The following is a 16274-nucleotide window of genomic DNA, read 5'->3' on the forward strand; positions in this document are numbered from 1 at the left end:
GCGCAGGACCCGTGACGCACGCGCAGAAGCCGCGCCGGAAGCGGAAGTGGTGGGCTGTGTGCTGGAGCTGGGGTCCGTGCAGAGTCCCATGGCGGCGGAGCAAGATTCGGACTCCACTGAGCCTGCTGGTTCTGAGGCGCTCTTGGACGCTGTGCTGCGGACCCTCTACGACCTGGGTGAGCGTAGCTCCTGAGAGGAGGCGGCCAAAGGCAGCGCAACGCATCCCAGGCGGCGGGACCACGGCCCACGTGATCTCCTGGAGCCACGCCGGCGGACTCTCTCCCGCCGCACCTCCCTCTCCGAGACCTTCTCACCCACTTCTTGGCCAACTTTTTGCTCTCCTTCTCACTGTGCGGGAAAGAAAAATAAGAGCCGGTTACTAAAGGCAGGCCACTCGCAAAAGGACAGGCACTGGAGGGCCGAAGAGCTCACTTTGAGAATATATATATATATATATATTTATTTATATGTTTATTTGTCCGCATTAGGTTCTCTCTGTCCACAGAGTGGAGGACAGCCAACACTTGGCCTCCAACTTTCACAAGTTTTAAGACTAATTTTTTTTAAAGATTTATTTATTTTTAAAAATTTTTTATGTATATATTATTTGTATATGAGTACACTGTCACTGTCTTCAGACACACCAGAAGAGCTCATCGGATCCCATTACAGATGGTTGTGAGCCACCATGGGGTTGCTGGGATTTGAACTCAAAACCTTCAGAAGAGCCATCTCTCCGCTGAGCCATCTCTCCAGCCCAAGACTAGTTTTTAAAATCCTAGATACAGTTTATATTCACATATGCAGCAATTCATTACGATAGTTGCTTCCAGTCACCCGGACTCTACCTACTCATTTTTAATATCCATAATGACAAGAGTTCTATTGGCCACAAGTACATTTGTATTGAGTACACTGCTGGTGTTTAGAAAACTCTTGTGCCCATAATGTGGGTCAGTAATGAGGCTTAGAACTCTGGCTAAAATTTCAGGTCACTGTTGAGAGTCCGAGCAGAAGAAACAAACTGGAGATGAGAAATTGAGTAGAAAGTAAAGGTATTCAAATTAAAGTGGTTTAGCTGGATTCCCTTTAAATTTAAAACGGAAAGAAAACAGGAAGAACCCGGACATGTACCTGTAACCCTGCATTGTAGTAAAAAGAAATGCTACTGTGGAGGCAAATGTTTTTAGTATGGTCCTGGGAACTATGGCGTTGATGGCACCGAGTAAGGATCATGTGTGAGGATTATAGATTACTAAAGATCAGAGGTGTACACAGCTATCTAGGAAGGAAGGCAGGATTCTGATTTCTAAAAATGCTGTGTGTGTTTGTTTTTTCAAGTTACATTACTTATTTGTGTGTGTGTGTGGGGGGGGGGGTGTCACCTCCACCATGTGCAAAGACTCCACGTATAGGAGTTAGGAGTCAGTTCTCTCCTTCTACCATGGATCCTGGGGATGATGACGTCACGAGCCCTGGCAGCCCCGAGTACTTTGTTCCTTTGTGTGTATGAATGGATGCCTGTGTCTGGGCCATATGCAAAGTGGCACTCCTTGGTATTGGTGCTAACTAAAACTAAGATCATTTTTAATTTTTTTTTTTTAATGTTGGAATGAACAGGAGAGCCAGAAGGTGAAACAGAGCAGAAGAGGATCAAGAAGAGGGTAAAGAAGAGAGACTCGGAGGCAATAGCAGACGCGGCAGCAGCGCCGCTTCCCCTGCCTGGGTCTCCTGTGCGATGCCAGAAGAAGAGTGCCTCCAACTTTTTCAGGGAGCTCAGAGAAGAACTGCAGTCTGCTCCTGCTGCCCCTTCACAAATCCCTAGCACGTCTGCGGTCTCCCTCTCTCCCCTCAAGAAAGGCAGCAAGCCGGTGGAAGTGGTAGAGTTTCAAAGCAAAAGTAAAAAGAGAAAACCAAAGCCACATGAAGATGAGCCGGCCAAGGTAATGGATCACCTGGCTTCTGCCTGTGTGGTAAGGGTGATGTGGTGACCTGGGTCAGTGGTACCTGGGGCCCCAGGGCTACCTTCAGGCCCCAGCATTTGGTAAATGACTCACAGAACTCAGTATCAAGTGTGCCAACTGACTAAGGTTGCCAAACCCGATTCCCCAGAGGAAAGCGGGCACTATAAACCTCGTTACTGTTTGTGCTCAGTAGGTAAATTGATGACATTAGTAGCTTGAGGCCATAGGGATAGGGAAACACTCTTCTCTTCATCAGCCGGGTGTTGATTGCTCAGTACTTGGGAGGTAGCCATCTGCAAATCAAGGAGCCAAGGCTGTCTTAACAGTTGCAGGGCTAGCAAGCGAGCCATATGGTTACACTTCTGATCCCAGCGCTCAGGGAGGAGCAGGTGGGTCTCCATGAATTCAGGGTCAGCCTGGTGTACATAGGGAGACCCTGACCTCCTCTAAAGGAGAGGTTTCAGGCTTTGATCAAACCAGGCCCTCTTAGCTCCCTCCCTACCTAGTAAGCCTTTGGTTTTCAGTGCTCAGAAGAAAACCAGTTCTCTCTGCCACTCCAGCTGTCACCAGCAGCTGCTTTAGGACATAGCCGGCACTTGTTCCATGAACTCAAACAATCTGATGGGAAAGTAACTGTTTTCCTGTGCAGCACTCTGCTTCTGATAACTTGTAAATCTTACCTCAATTCAGTTTTTGGGTTTTTTAGGGGTTTTTTTGTTTTTGTTTTTTTGAGACAGAGTTTCTCTGTATAGCCCTGGCTGTCCTGGAACTCACTCTGTAGACCAGGTTGGCCTCGAACTCAGAAATCCGCCTGCCTCTGCCTCCCAAGTGCTGGGATTAAAGGCGTGCGCCACCACCGCCCAGCTCAAATTCAGTTCATTAAGGTGAGGTGGGTACTCCCACAAATGGTCTTCTCTACCTCGCATTTCCATGCAACAAGAATACACTTTTTTTTTTAAATTCATTGCTAAAATCTAGAGATACACCATTCTTTAGCTTTCCTCATGCCCCATAAGCCTTTATCAAAAAAAACAAAAAAGAAGAAGAAAAGAAAATGAGATTTGTCTTGTTGTCTTAAGGCAGCTGTTAGAAATTACCACATAGTGCTCCAAAGCAACAGAGAATCACCACCAGCCTTGCAGTTGTAGAGGCCAGAAATCCAAAGCCAAGCACCGCAGGGCCGTGCTCCCCTCCAGGACTCCTCTCCTGCCTCTGGCCAGGGAGGCTGTGCACACCATGCCTGATGGTGGTAGAACTGCAGTCTCAGCCTTCCTGTACCTGTCTCTCAGGGCACCTGCCTGTCATTGGTTTTAGGGTGTCCCCTAAATCCAGGATGTTCCTCACCCCCAGGGAACCTTCCCTGCTCTCTAAGACCCTTTCTGCAGATAAGGGCCCATAGCTGATTTCGAGACCAGGGCCTGACCGTTATCTTTTTGATAGCTCCATGTCAGCAGCGTTCCTCGAGGCTGTGTGAATGGGTAAGAATTTGCCACATTCTTACTGTTTTAAGCAGCATTACTTGGACTGAGGGGTTCAGTGAAACAGCACCTGCCTGGCATTGGGGGGGGGGGGCTCCCGGTTTCCATACCCAGCACTGCAAAACACAAACCTGTTAGCAATCTTGAGTGTTATACCTGGCTCGCTCACAGCTCTTCTTTGGCTCATTAGGATGCCAGGCTGCAGTCACACCTGTCTTACTTTAGGGACGGGTCTAAGTCAGCTTCTCACTTACGCTTCAGACACTAGCACTAAGGAATGGCCCTTGGCCACCTCCTCCTGTTTATGAGCCCACAAGGATTTATCTTTTCTAGTGTGCCATGGTTCAGGAAAGTATGAAAGCATTATTGTTGGTGTCAAACGGGTTTCAAAACTAACAGGATCTGTCTGCACACCCTTCCTTGCTGCCTCACTTCTCTCGGGCCCCAGCATCTTATGTGCTCTCTCTTGCCCCATCCTAGAGGGGAAAGCTATTAGTAGAATGGGGAAAGAGCTGGCCTTGTGTGAGTCTGGGTTCCCACTCCATGAGAACAGAATGCCTGCAGGCCGTCAGGTTGTCCCTCTGACCCTTCCAGAGGACTCTCCTCATGCTTGGGTTGTCTCAGGTGCTCTGAACTTGTTAAACTTGATTTTATTTTTCACTTGTCCACATGTTCTCTGCCCTTTAAAAAGTGTGTGTGTGTGTGTGTGTGTGTGTGTGTGTGTGTGTGTGTGTGTGTCTTGAGAGATATCTGGGGTTGCTGTTTAATAATAAAACATCCGGTCTTAAGTCTAAGTCACTTTGCTGTGATAGCTGACCTGGTTTGAGTTCCTCTAAGGCAAGAAAACTTCAGTCTCTGGTGTTTAGTACCTCATAGTAAAACAGCAGGGAAGTAAGTAAAGTAGCCTTTGTTCTGTCTCTGCAAGAACTTCATGGCTCTAACTTCTAGCCTGCCAGTTGAAGTTGCAGGAAGAAAAGGGACACATTGAAAAGTGATTTTAGCCTTTCTTTCTTTTTTCTTTTTTTTTTATTTTTATTATTTATTTATTTATTTATTTATTTGGTTTTTTTGAGACAGGGTTTCTCTGTGTAGCCCTGGCTGTCCTGGAACTCACTCTGTAGACCAGGCTGGCCTCAAACTCAGAAATCCACATGCCTCTGCCTCCCAAGTGCTGGGATTAAAGGCGTTTGCCGCCACTGCCCGGCTAGCCTTTATTTCTAAGTTCTTCAGTTCTCCAAAAAGTTTCTACAAAAATTCTCTCTAAAAGTTTTCTTTGCTCTCTTGCTTTCTTCTCCTGTTCTGATATAAAAATAATAATAATGTCCTCACTTGTAGTGCCCTCACTCCCAGTGCCCTTACTTCCAGTGCTATGCCGGCAAATGTAATCTTAACTAGCCTTTCATACCTTTTCAAGGAGAATAGATCACATGGTTTATCCAAGCATACCCCCCTTTTTCTTTTCAAAAGTTCACTAGAAGTTCAAATGTAAATTCAAATCATAAATTGACTACAACAGAGAGTGTGTACCTTCATATCCATTAGGAGTAATTATCTGGCTAAACATTCATTATCTGTCACTAGCTCAACAGGTTCATTGAAAGTTAAAAATCATAATTTTTGTGACTAAGTTATTAGTGAAGTTTCATATAGATACATAGATAACATTGGTTGGTTTGGTTTGGTTTGGTTTGGTTTGGTTTGGTTTGGTTTGGTTTTTTGAGACAGGGTTTCTCTGTGTAGCCCTGACTGTCCTGGAACCCACTTTGTAGATCAGGCTGGCCTCAAACTCAGAAATCCGCCTGCCTGCCTCTGCCTCCCAAGTGCTGGGATTAAAGACATGCACCACCACTGCCCAGCTATAGATAACATTTTATCTATTAATTAACAGTCAACATTTTATCTTCTGTTCTTGCACCTATGGTAAATTGTTAGTTCCCTTTTTATGACCTTTGGTTGTTTTACAACCTCTTAGAATGTGTTCTGAGTTATAAATGCCTGCTTGCTTTCTCAGAAGCAATTAACTCTTGAGACTTGAAGACTGGCACAGAGTTCTCATTGCAGTTTTTACATCAGAAAGGACTTAATAGCAGTCCTATTAGAAAAGATCTTACTAATCACTAATATAATTTTAGGAATTCTTATAGAATCATCATTAAGAATTAAATCCATTTGTCTATATGCATCACTACAAGACAGACATTTACATTGTTCTGCCGAAATTTGCTCAAAAGGGTAAGTTAATATCTGGTGATTGTTTTATATATAGGAAAAGCTTATTAATAGCAGGGATCTTTCCTAACATGTAATCTTCGTGGCCTTGCCTAAAGAAGTAAAACTCATAGATTGACAGTCCTTGGCAGAACCATCTTAGGAAGATCACCTGCTAGTTTTTAGCTCCTCCTAGGTGACTCCCGACGAGAAGATGTTAGGACTTTGGAACAGCACATTGTAGTGAGGGACAACATAACCAGTGAACACCGCTCTGGTAGTTAATGTACAAGAACAGATGCAGTCACAGAGCAATGCCGCTCAGCAGCTTTAAGAGCTTGGGACAAAGTTGAAGACCCAGGACCAAAGGCCATATCATTTACAAAGAGCACACAAGGCTCAGGAAGCCTTCACAAAGATTAGTTTCAGCTGTGAACAAAGCCATATCAAACCCTGACGTGAAACAAGTGCTAATTGAGCCCTTGGGATTGGGGACTGCAAATATTCACAAAGGTTGTTGGACTGTTAAAGGCGAGGGCAGCACCTATGGGAGAGTGGGCCTGGGAGACAGCCAGCATTGATTCTAGTGTGAATAATGCCACCATGATTGGGCAAGCTGTAGCTAAAGGGTCAAGATCTTAAAATGCAGCATTTTAACTGGGGGATATACATTCATTCGCAACAAAATGTGAACAAGCCGGTAAAGGTCTCAGATCTCAAAATGCACAAAGCTTTAATTGTGGAAAATAGGATCGTTTGCAACAAAATTGTGAACAAGGCATCTCTAGGGGCAATGGTTTTTCTAGGTATAAACAGAAAGAAGTCCTAGGCTTCCAGGGTGTGCAGATGGTGTGGCAAGGGTTGCCCTTGGACCAAGGACTCTAAGAGAGAAAGCCAAAGGAATTTCTTACTGTTGGGAAAAAATAATGGACAAGGTGGGGTGGGAGGAAGGTCAGCTAGTTCAAGGCCCTGCTGTAAAGCACATAAGCCAGGAAATAACTAGAACCTCAGCCAAGCATTGCAGATCTAATGCGGGCTCATGCAGACAGTGCTGCTCTAGACGTGGCCAAGGATAAACATCTTACACTATCCCCAAAAATTCAGAGCTATAAAATAACTACTGCAGTTTATGGTCCTCTGCCCTCAGGGGCAGTAAGGATAATCTTGGGAAGAAAGAGTTTGACTTCACAAGGATTCATCGTGCATCCAGGACTTGGGAGCACTTGGGAGGCAGAGGCAGACGGATTTCTGAGTTCGAGGCCAGCCTGGTCTACAGAGTGAGTTCCAGGACAGCCAGGGCTACACATAAAAACCCTGTCTTGAAAAAACTAAAAAGAAAAGAAAAGAAAAGAGAAGAAAAGAAAAGAAAAAAGAAAGAAAGAAAGAAAGAAAGAAAAAAAGAAACAGCAGCATCTGAAAGACACTGGGTAAAAGAAAAAACTGGAATCAAATCAACTTACATACTATAAGGATGTCAGCAAATGTGTTGGGAATGTGGATTTGTTTGTATTTCTAAGGAAAATGAAAAGCTGTGGATACCATCTAAACTAATAAAGCTCTGAGTTGAGCAGGGGAGGTCTTCTGAAAGCATTGGACCAGCCACTGTCTTCTGCCAGCCTGAAAGCCTGGACAAGAAACATTTCGCACCTAACTACAACCGACCTCATTTGTTCTCATGAGATACCAAGCCATCCACAGTGCAGAGTGACACGGGCGTTTGAACAGGATCTTTAAGACAGACCACATTAAATACTGAGTCCTGCATGCCCAAGTCAGGACTACAAGCACAGAGCTGGGGTGGAGATTAATCCTCTTCATCAAAGAAGTATAAAAAGTTCAGGAAGTGGTGCCCACATTACAGGGAAGAAAAGAAGCATCGCTGTTAGGTTCTATCTCAGTTGTACATATGCTCTTGAGAGACCAGAAAGATCACAGCAGACATCTGTGGACCCTGGAAAGAATAGAAAAGCAAAACTGACAACAGTAGCATGGCTACAGGATACCAGGGCAGCTTCAAGGCTGCAGACTTAGAAGCCACAGCAAATGGGAGTGTAGTGGGATTCATCTGGCGTGCCAGGGCTTTTAAAGTCCCCAGTTGCTAGCCAACTGGCCCTTAAAGAATTCTTAGTTCTTAGAACTGCTTGACCCTTTGACCTACTGTGTTGGTTGCTTCAAAAAAGCAAGCTGGGGTTTCAAAAGGGGATTGGGTTAGCTGAGTGAGAGGGGAAGGCAGTTGGTGCAGAAAATATTGTTAGGAGACAGTTGAGCCAGGCGAAGCTGAGCTGGGCAGACAGGCTACACCAGTCTTAGAGTATTGGGGAGCTGGAGAAGGGACTGTGGGGACAGTTGGGAGAAACTTTGAAGGGACTGGGCTGGAAACTGGGAGGAACAGTTGGGAAATAAATTAGATTCAGAGTGCTTTCTCTCCCTCCCTCCTTTATATGTCTTTCTCTCCTATCTCCTAGAGGAGAATTGATTCCAGGGAATTAAGGGTGGGAAAAGAAGAACCCACAAAGTGGCAAAGAGCAGGTAGGAGGTGGTCTGATTCCTGCTTTTAAGATGCTGACTGACTGACCCTGGGTTTGAATGGAGTGGCTTAGCCTGGAGCTTAAGGAAAAATGAGAGAACCTGTCCTTTAGTGGGAGTGCAGCTTCCTGAAGGAAGGGCGGAGTCAGGGAGGTTGTCTCCCACATACCTCTCAAGCTGCTTGGTTTCCAGTTACTACCCTAGGAACCAGAGGCCCCTTGATGACCTAGATGAAAAGGACCAGAATAGGCCATAGTTGTATGTGCCTTCAGGTGGATCTCTGAGTTCAGAGACAGCCTGGGCTACACAGAGAGATGAAAGATGCAAGGGCATTGTCCCAGGCTCTGCTCTAGGAGCTGCCCCTGATGTTGGCATTGCTCCCCACGTGCCCTGCTTGTTCCCATCCACGAACCCTCTCACCTCACTGAATTCCCCTGACCCTATACCCTGCGCATGCTTGCGCGCGCGTGCGCACGCGCACACACACACACACACACACACACAGTGTCTCTGGGTACAGAGGGCACAGAGGGGCTGGGTTCCTGCAGTTGTACTGCTCATCTGCAGTTAAGTGCACTTCCTACACACATGTGCCACTCAGTGCTCCTCAAGACAACTTTCGTGGAGGTGTGTGCTGATGGGACCTGTGCTTCTCAGCGTGCAGCATTGCAGACAGAACTTGACCCTGGCCATTCAGATAAAGGGCTGTGGATCTGAAGAAGTAAGCAGCAAGGTCAGGTGCTGCCCCAGGCCCTCTGGCTTCCAGGCTGTGTACTTAGTTGCTGCTTGGGAGACAGAATCCAGATTATATGGGTTCTCTGGCCTTTGATAAGACCAGTGGGAGGAGCCAGAGGCATCACCAGACCTGAATATACCTCCCCAGGTCACTGCTAAACCCTGACAGCAGAGTGTTTATTCAGTGCACCACTTCATTCTGACCTCCCTTGGGGTCAGGTTTCAGGGAGAGTCATCTGATTGACGCACTTTACACTGGCCAAAGTGAGCATAGTCTTACCTGATTTTTATTACATATCATCTATTTGTGCAGGTGGTAGTAGGTACTACGGTGCCCATGTACAGAGCTCAGAGGGCATCAGGAGACAGCTCTCTTCACCATGTCAGACCTGGGGATAAGCTGGTCACTGGGCTCTGTGGGAAGGGCCTTACCCGAAGCCCAGTCAGCTCATAACTCCGCTGAGACTTCCTTCTTTTCTTGGGGACAGGGGGGCTGTTTTGTTTTCTTTGTTTTGAAAGCAGGGTCTCACTATGTACCTTTGACTCTCTTGGAACTCATTATATAGACCAACTAGTCTTGAACTCCCAGAGATCCTCCTGCCTCTGCCTCCCAAGTGCTGGGATTAAAGGCATTCAGTTACAGCTGGCAATTTTGTCTTTTTAAGTCTAAGCCACACAGAGCAAAATGATCTGGGGCAAGTCAGCGGGCCACAGACAGGTTCACTGAGTGAAGAGCTCAGCTCCCTATGGAGAAGAAAGCAAGGGACATGGGGTTTGCATTGCAGTTGGATATCCTGCCTGTGCAGGGCAGGGACTGTGCCCTGAGAAAGCACGATAGCCACTTTGGCTGGTCCCATTGTCCACCATGGGGGCCAGCATCTTTCCTAGAGGCTGCATAGAATTTACAGCTCTTTTGCTGCTGTGACAGATGGGGCCTGGGATTGGATGGTGACTATTGTTGGTGACATGTTTTTGTCTTTAACAGTAGTCTCCGTAGGTCTCAGGCATCTGGAGAGTCTTCTGCTTTCTCTCTTAAATGCCCGCTCCCCCTGTGGGATGGGCCACTCCTCGCCTCTGTATGAGACTGGCCTGTTTCACATGTGCTCATGTTCTTCATGGCATGGTATACATCATGTTCTGCTCTTTTGTAATTGTGTGTTTACACTTTATTTAGTGCTGACCTCATCTTTATGAGGTTAGCGCTCTGATACTCAGTTACGCCCCACCCAGGGTTTCCCCTCTTAAAAGCTGAGTGTAAACCGCCTTTTAACCTGTTCTTGTGTCAGCACAGCTGCAGGTTGCCCTGTAGATGTTGTGAAGACAGCTGCTGTGAACGTTTGGTATACAGATGCCTTTGCAAGCCCCTGGCAGGGGACAGCTCAGTTGGGTGCATGCTTTGTCCTCACTGTTCTGAGGAGGTGACACACTTTGCCCATTGCTGCCGTCCTTTTAGTAATTGTTCCTAGAGTATAAGGGTTTTAGTTTCTCAACATCTTCTCCAATACTTAATATTTTCTGTTTTGTTTTGAGGGATGGGTATTTTGTTTTTGATTTTTATTTCATATATATACATATAGGTGTTGGAGTGGGGTGGTTTTTGGTTTGGTTTCGGTTTTGGTTTTTGTTTTGAGACAAAGTTTCATGGTGTAGCCCAGACTGGCCTCAAAGGAGTAGCCCCTTCCCTGCCTCTTTCCTCCTGGGATTACAGGTGTGTGCTACTGTATCTGGCTAATTGGTAGTTTCTAATATGAATTTGTTTTCTTTGCAGAATAAAACAAAGGCCCTTGAAAAAGATGTGGGTATTCAGGAATTTAACCTAGAAAAGGTAAGCATTTGAGTTAGCTTTTAGTTCCTCTTTAAGGCTTTCATGAGAGTTGATTATGGGCTGACAACTTTAACACAGGACCAGCCTTCTGCACAGAGTCTATCTCCAGGCTGAGGATATGGCAAACCTAGTTTTGCAGTGTCATTGACTGATTGCTATTCGCTTCCCCACACCAGGGTTATTCAGTGCAATGCAGTAACACAGTGGCAAGTTAGAAAGGCGGGAACATGTGTCCACGCTGCCCCAGGTTTCTAAGATGTCTGAGAAAAGGGCAGGAGGGAGTCAGCCACTGAGAGTGGGTACTGCCAACCGCCTCTTCCAAAAACAGTTGCTCCTGACCTGCTGTGGGCAGCGTGTTAGGAGAGGCATTGTCTTCTAAGTGGCTGCCCTCTGGCACCGGGCTGGTGGAGAGCGTCCAGTCAGAGTACAAGTGCCACCTGAGCCCCAGCCCTGGCACAGCTCATGCAGAGGTTGTCCATTGCTTCAGCGGTGAGAGTGAACAGGAGGCAGCACTGAGAGCAGCCCTTCACCTGTGGTGTTTCCTCAGCCGCAGCAGCTCTGTGGGCCTGTGTGGCTGAGGCTGCGGGGCAGCGGCTGACACACTGGGTCTGGCTGTTGTGCCTCCGCAGGCTCGCCTGGAAGTGCACCGCTTTGGGATCACAGGCTACGGCAAAGGAAAAGAAAGAGTCCTGGAAAGGGAGCGGGCTATCATGCTGGGGGCTAAGGTGAGGGGCGGCCGCTGGCCAGGCCTGGGGGAGGGGACAGCCCAGGGCCCTGGGGCTGCTCCTTTATTATTGTGGAATAGAAACCATCATGTCCTTATTCCTTCCTTCAGCCTCCCAAGAATGATTATGTGAACTACAAGGTTTTGCAGAAACAAATCAAAGAGAAGAAGACTGCAGCGGAAGAAGAAAAGAGAGCGGTAGGTGGGGCCTGGCTGCCTCAGCTCAGGGGCTGCCTGCTGGCGCTGCCTCACAGCTTGCCCCATAGGTGTGCTCCCCAGCCCCATTACCCTAGCCAAGCTTCATTTGGCCAGCAGAGGCATCTGGCCTGGCCATGGCTAAGGCAAGGCTGGCCTTTAGGCCGTGGGTCATTGGTGTTGCCACAGTGTCTGTCAGTTGGTGCCAAGCTGTGGTTGCCAAGAAAGCTCTGTCCTCCGGGGTCATGGCAGTGGGGGAAGCTACAACCAAGTCCTGGGTGTTTGTGAAAGGGCCTCACTATGTAGCCCAGGCTGGCTTAAAATTGTCAGTCTTGTGCCTCTGCCTTCTGAATAGAGTCACTTGTATGTGCCACCGGACCCTGTCACAGGGTTCAGGGTGACTTTGTGGTTGATGCTTTCTTTTTAGTATATGCACTTTCTGTATATGAGTGCTGTATTTGCATATAAGCCTGCACGACAGAAGAGGGTATCAGACAAACAGCATCAGATCTCATGGGAAGACAGTTACAGATGGTTGTGAGCCACAGTGTGGGTGCTGGGAATTGAACTCAGGACCTCTAGAAGAGCAGCCAGTGAGCCATCTCTCCAGCTCCTGGTTTATGTTTAATATATCAACTTGGAAATGCATGGCATTTTTGTCACAAGCCCGTTGCTCTGTTTTTGAATATTCATTATCTGTTACTGACATACTGTCTTAAATTGTAGGCCCGGGAGACAGACATTTTCAAGAGAAAGAAGAGGAAAGGGAGAGGGCAGGAGGACAGGTGAGTAGTGCACAGTTACTGAGTTGTCACTGGCCACACCTTGTGCTGGGTTCCCTCACAGTGCCTTGAGTGTGTGCAGCACCCCAGCCCTCAGCCCAGAAGGGGGCAGTCACACCAAGGAAGCCTTGTCCCACAACAGGCAGTGAGGGAGGCCCCAACTGTGAAAACAGATTGCCATCGGGTGCTAGTGAGTACTGTAAAGAGACCACGGAGGAGCTTGAGGGTGAGGGCGTGAGCCGGGGTCGTTTCTGTGCAGTGATGTCTGTCTGTCAGGATCGGAGTGGTGAGGAAGGCTCACCCAGGATCTAGTGTCCCACACCTTCCTGTAGCAAGAGACCTGCGCGCGCAGCTATGCCAGGGTCTACGCAAGGGGAGGAAGCTGCTTCTTGCTCTGACTGCTTGGCACCTTCCTCTCTCTCTCAACCCAGGAGATCCAAGAAGTCGGCTCCCAGCATTTTGTCAAGTGGACGGGCTGGACAAGTTGGAAAATTCAGAAATGGGACATTGATTCTAAGCCCCACTGATATCAAGAAAATCAACTCTTCCAGAGTAGCTAAGTGAAGTCCCTGTCAGCTCCAGAGAGGAGTGGGAGCAGTGGCAGTGCGTGAGACACAGTGCCCGCTAACCCTGTGGCTGCCCTTTCTTGTTCTGCAGGCTCTTCCTCATTTGAGCAGTGAGTCTGTGGGCAGGCAGTGCCCTGCTGAGTGCCTGCTCCCCTCCCTCGTGCTGCAGAGGGGAAGGCGCGCGTGCGCGCGCACGCGCGCGCGCGCACACACACACACACACACACACACACACATACCTGTGCACACAGCAGGCAGTGCCCCACTGAGTGCCGGTCTGTGCCGGGCTCCCTCCTGTTGCAGGTTGCTGGTGTCGGCACCCTGGTTACACTCCACTTTTTCATATTTTTCTGTCTCCAAGTGTCTGTGAATTATGACGCCAAGATACCTTTTGGACTCATGAAGACACTAAGCGCGCTTGCTGTCCATTGGTTCTGTGGACAAGGGGTTCTGTTCTCAGCCTGCCACGTGTGTAAATCCACTTTATAAGAATTTCCAGAAATACACCTCTGTAGTATGAGTGACTGGCTGTTAAGTAACACACAGGCGGTTCTGACGGATTCCCCACACCTGCTTGGAGCTGTAACCTCACAAGGCCATTTTACAGTGATGTTCCCCCTGCGTAGGTGTCAGCATCTCCTCAGAGACTGAGGTAAATTAAAGGAAAGTATCCAGTGACAGGGACATTCTGCCATTTCCCACCCTGGAGTTCCTTGTCCCGCAAGCATCACAGTGTAGTCTGAAAACCTTCAGGCTGTGGGCCGGCTGTTAGGATGTCATCAGGATGCTCTGAGAGCATTGCTAAACACCTCACAAGATGGAACCCAATGTGCTGCATAACTTCAAATTTTCCACTTCCCTTTCTCCGTCTTCCTCCGGCCCCTGTTTCTCATTACAGATGGTTGTGAGCTACCATGTGGTTGCTGGGATTTAAACTCATGACCTCCAGAAGAGGAGGTGGTGCTCTTAACCGCTGAGCCATCTCACCAGCCCTAAATGATTTTTTAAGCTTATTTATTTATTTGTTAGTAAGGGCACATGTGCCACAGTGTTTGTGTGGAAGCCACAGGGTCTGGTCATCATGCAGGTCCCAGGAATTGAATTTGGGTGTCAGGCTTGGCAGCAAGCACCTTCACCTGCTCATTCACACTCACATACACACACACACACACATACACACACACACACACCAGCCCAACTTAGAAGATCTTAACAGGACAGCACTGGGGGAAGACCTCGGCAGGAGAGGAGCTGTGGAAGGTCACTGCATCAGCTGACTCCATCTTCTCAAGGAGAGCCTGAGGGATGTGGAGCACCACCACCATGAGCCAGCCACCAGGGCTTACACAGCTGAGGACTGGTAGCTTGGACCAGATCCCATCTCAGTAACTAGCTTTGATTTCTGCTTTGTAATGTATTGTGTAAATACTTATGCTCAACCCTTCAGTAAGGCAGAGAAGCCTACTGTGTAAATACTTAAAGCAGTATACTGACCACTAAGTATTCTAAAAACGGTTCAGAGAACAAAATGGCCGACCAACAGCTCTGTGTTCTGAGTAGAGGATCAAGCTTAAGTCTACTCTGGATAAAGATCCTGCCGAGGTCTCCAGCAAAATTAACTACAGCAGTGGTTCTCTGCCTGTGTGTGTGGGGGGGGGGGGGGCGCTTACCAGATAGTTACAGGACAGTTTTTAACAATGGAAAAATTATAGTTACAAAATTGCAATGATAATTTTGTGGTTGGGGGTCATCACATCATGAGGAACTGTATCAAAGGGTCACAGCATTTGGAAGGTTGAGAACTGCTGCTCTGTGGAAAAGCCATCCTAAGTGAGACAGGGTCATGCCTGAGCTCTTGCTCTAGCCACAGGACAGGACCTGGCTTCAGTTACCTCGGGGTTTGGCCCATGCAGCTGTGCAGGACATGTGACACAGGTAGGGCTCACTGAGATGGAAGTGGCCTGCACCCCCTGTGGCCAGGAAAGAACTGCAGCATGGTCCTGACTGAGCCCAGGCACCTTTGGATAATGCTGTCTTAGCCAACACCAACTTGGATTGACATGACAAAGAAGCACTGTCTGACTCCAAATCAGATTGATGGGAAGCCGACACTGCCCTAACTCTACCTGTCACACTCCCACAGCCAGAAGCAGCACCTGTCCCCAGTGCTTAGTGGGAGTCATGTGACTGCCTCCTTAATTAGTTAACTCCCTCTCTGCATGATCCACCTATCTCCTCAGCTCAGGTCTTTTCTGAAATTCACACCACTCTTGTATGCCACTATACTACCCCATAGTCCACACTTACACAGTTTGTATATGCTAGGCCCAGGGAGTGGTACTATTAGAAGGTGTGGCCCTGTTGGAGTGGGTGTGTCACTGTGAGTGTGGCCTATAAGACCCTCATCCTAGCTGCCTGGAAGTGAGTCTTCTGTTAGCAGCCTTCAGATGAAGATGTAGAACTCTGAGCTCCTCCTGCACCATGCCTGCCTGGATGCTGCCATGTTCCTGCCTTGATGATAATGGACTGAACCTCTGAACCTGTAAGCCAGACCCAATTAAATGTTGTCCTTTATAAGAGCTGCCTTGGTCATGGTGTCTGTTCACAGCAGGAAAACCCTAAGACACATACCAAGCTTTTGTGTCCACCGCAGCCTTAAATAACAAACCCCTCCACATGACCACCTTTGCATGTTCACGTATGTGCATGTGCACACATGTGTTCAGGTTTGTGTACATGTGCACGTGTGTGGAGGAGGCTGTAGGGTAGACTCAGCTGCCATTACTTAGGTACTGTCTACCCTGCAGTTTGGGTTTAAGTTTGTGTATAGGTGTTTCTACCTGCCACACATGTGTACTACTTGCATGCTTGGTGTCCAAGGAGGGCAGAGGAGGCTGACAGACCCCACGGAACTGGAACACAGATGGTTGTTAGCCTCTGCGTGGGTGCTGGGAATGGAACTCTGACTCGTGCTCTTTCACTGCTGAGCTCCCCCAGATCCCCACCTTGCTCTGAGCTTGCCTGTCAGTGCCCTGGAGCTCAGGAGTGGGCTGGTGAGCTGGTGAGCCCGGGGACCTCCCTGTGTCTCTCCAGCACAGGCATTCAGGCTCTGGCCAGGTGCTTCTGTTCTTCCTTCTTCAGCTTGAAGATCACTTTATTAAGAGTTCAAGAGGAAAACCAGTAGGGCAGGCAGATAGAAAATCTTGGCTGCTGCCAGGAGCAGGGCCACAGATAAGAGGGGGAGAGAGAGACATGGCTTTTGAGTTAGGGT

The 16274-nt window shown here is 48.0% G+C and overlaps 1 protein-coding gene across 2 annotated transcripts; it reads left to right on the forward strand.

Annotated features, from left to right (window-relative positions):
• Positions 1 to 3: 3 nt before the first annotated feature.
• C21H1orf131 (chromosome 21 C1orf131 homolog) lies at positions 4 to 15582 on the forward strand. Of its 2 annotated transcripts, XM_052166643.1 has the most exons (7): positions 4 to 176; positions 1621 to 1943; positions 10680 to 10736; positions 11366 to 11461; positions 11572 to 11658; positions 12382 to 12440; positions 12869 to 15582. In XM_052166643.1, the coding sequence occupies exons 1-7, from the start codon at positions 89 to 91 to the stop codon at positions 12999 to 13001; spliced, it is 843 nt and encodes a 280-aa protein (XP_052022603.1). In that variant the 5' UTR covers positions 4 to 88; the 3' UTR covers positions 13002 to 15582. The 2 variants fall into 2 exon arrangements, with proteins under 2 accessions (XP_052022603.1, XP_052022604.1); XM_052166644.1 differs by lacking the exon at positions 11366 to 11461.
• The last annotated feature ends 692 nt before the right edge of the window (positions 15583 to 16274 follow it).

Source organism: Apodemus sylvaticus, chromosome 21, assembly GCF_947179515.1.
Source record: "Apodemus sylvaticus chromosome 21, mApoSyl1.1, whole genome shotgun sequence".
Classification (NCBI taxonomy): domain Eukaryota; kingdom Metazoa; phylum Chordata; class Mammalia; order Rodentia; family Muridae; genus Apodemus; species Apodemus sylvaticus.

What these genes read in the sequence shown, in the direction of transcription:
- C21H1orf131 (XM_052166643.1), top strand. Translation starts at nt 89, where the DNA reads ATGGCGGCGGAGCAAGATTCGGACTCCACTGAGCCTGCTGGTTCTGAG. An exon ending in ATGAAGATGAGCCGGCCAAG is followed by an intron (nt 1,944 to 10,679) that starts GTAATGGATCAC and finishes TTTTCTTTGCAG; the next exon opens with AATAAAACAAAGGCCCTTGA. An exon ending in CTATCATGCTGGGGGCTAAG is followed by an intron (nt 11,462 to 11,571) that starts GTGAGGGGCGGC and finishes TCCTTCCTTCAG; the next exon opens with CCTCCCAAGAATGATTATGT.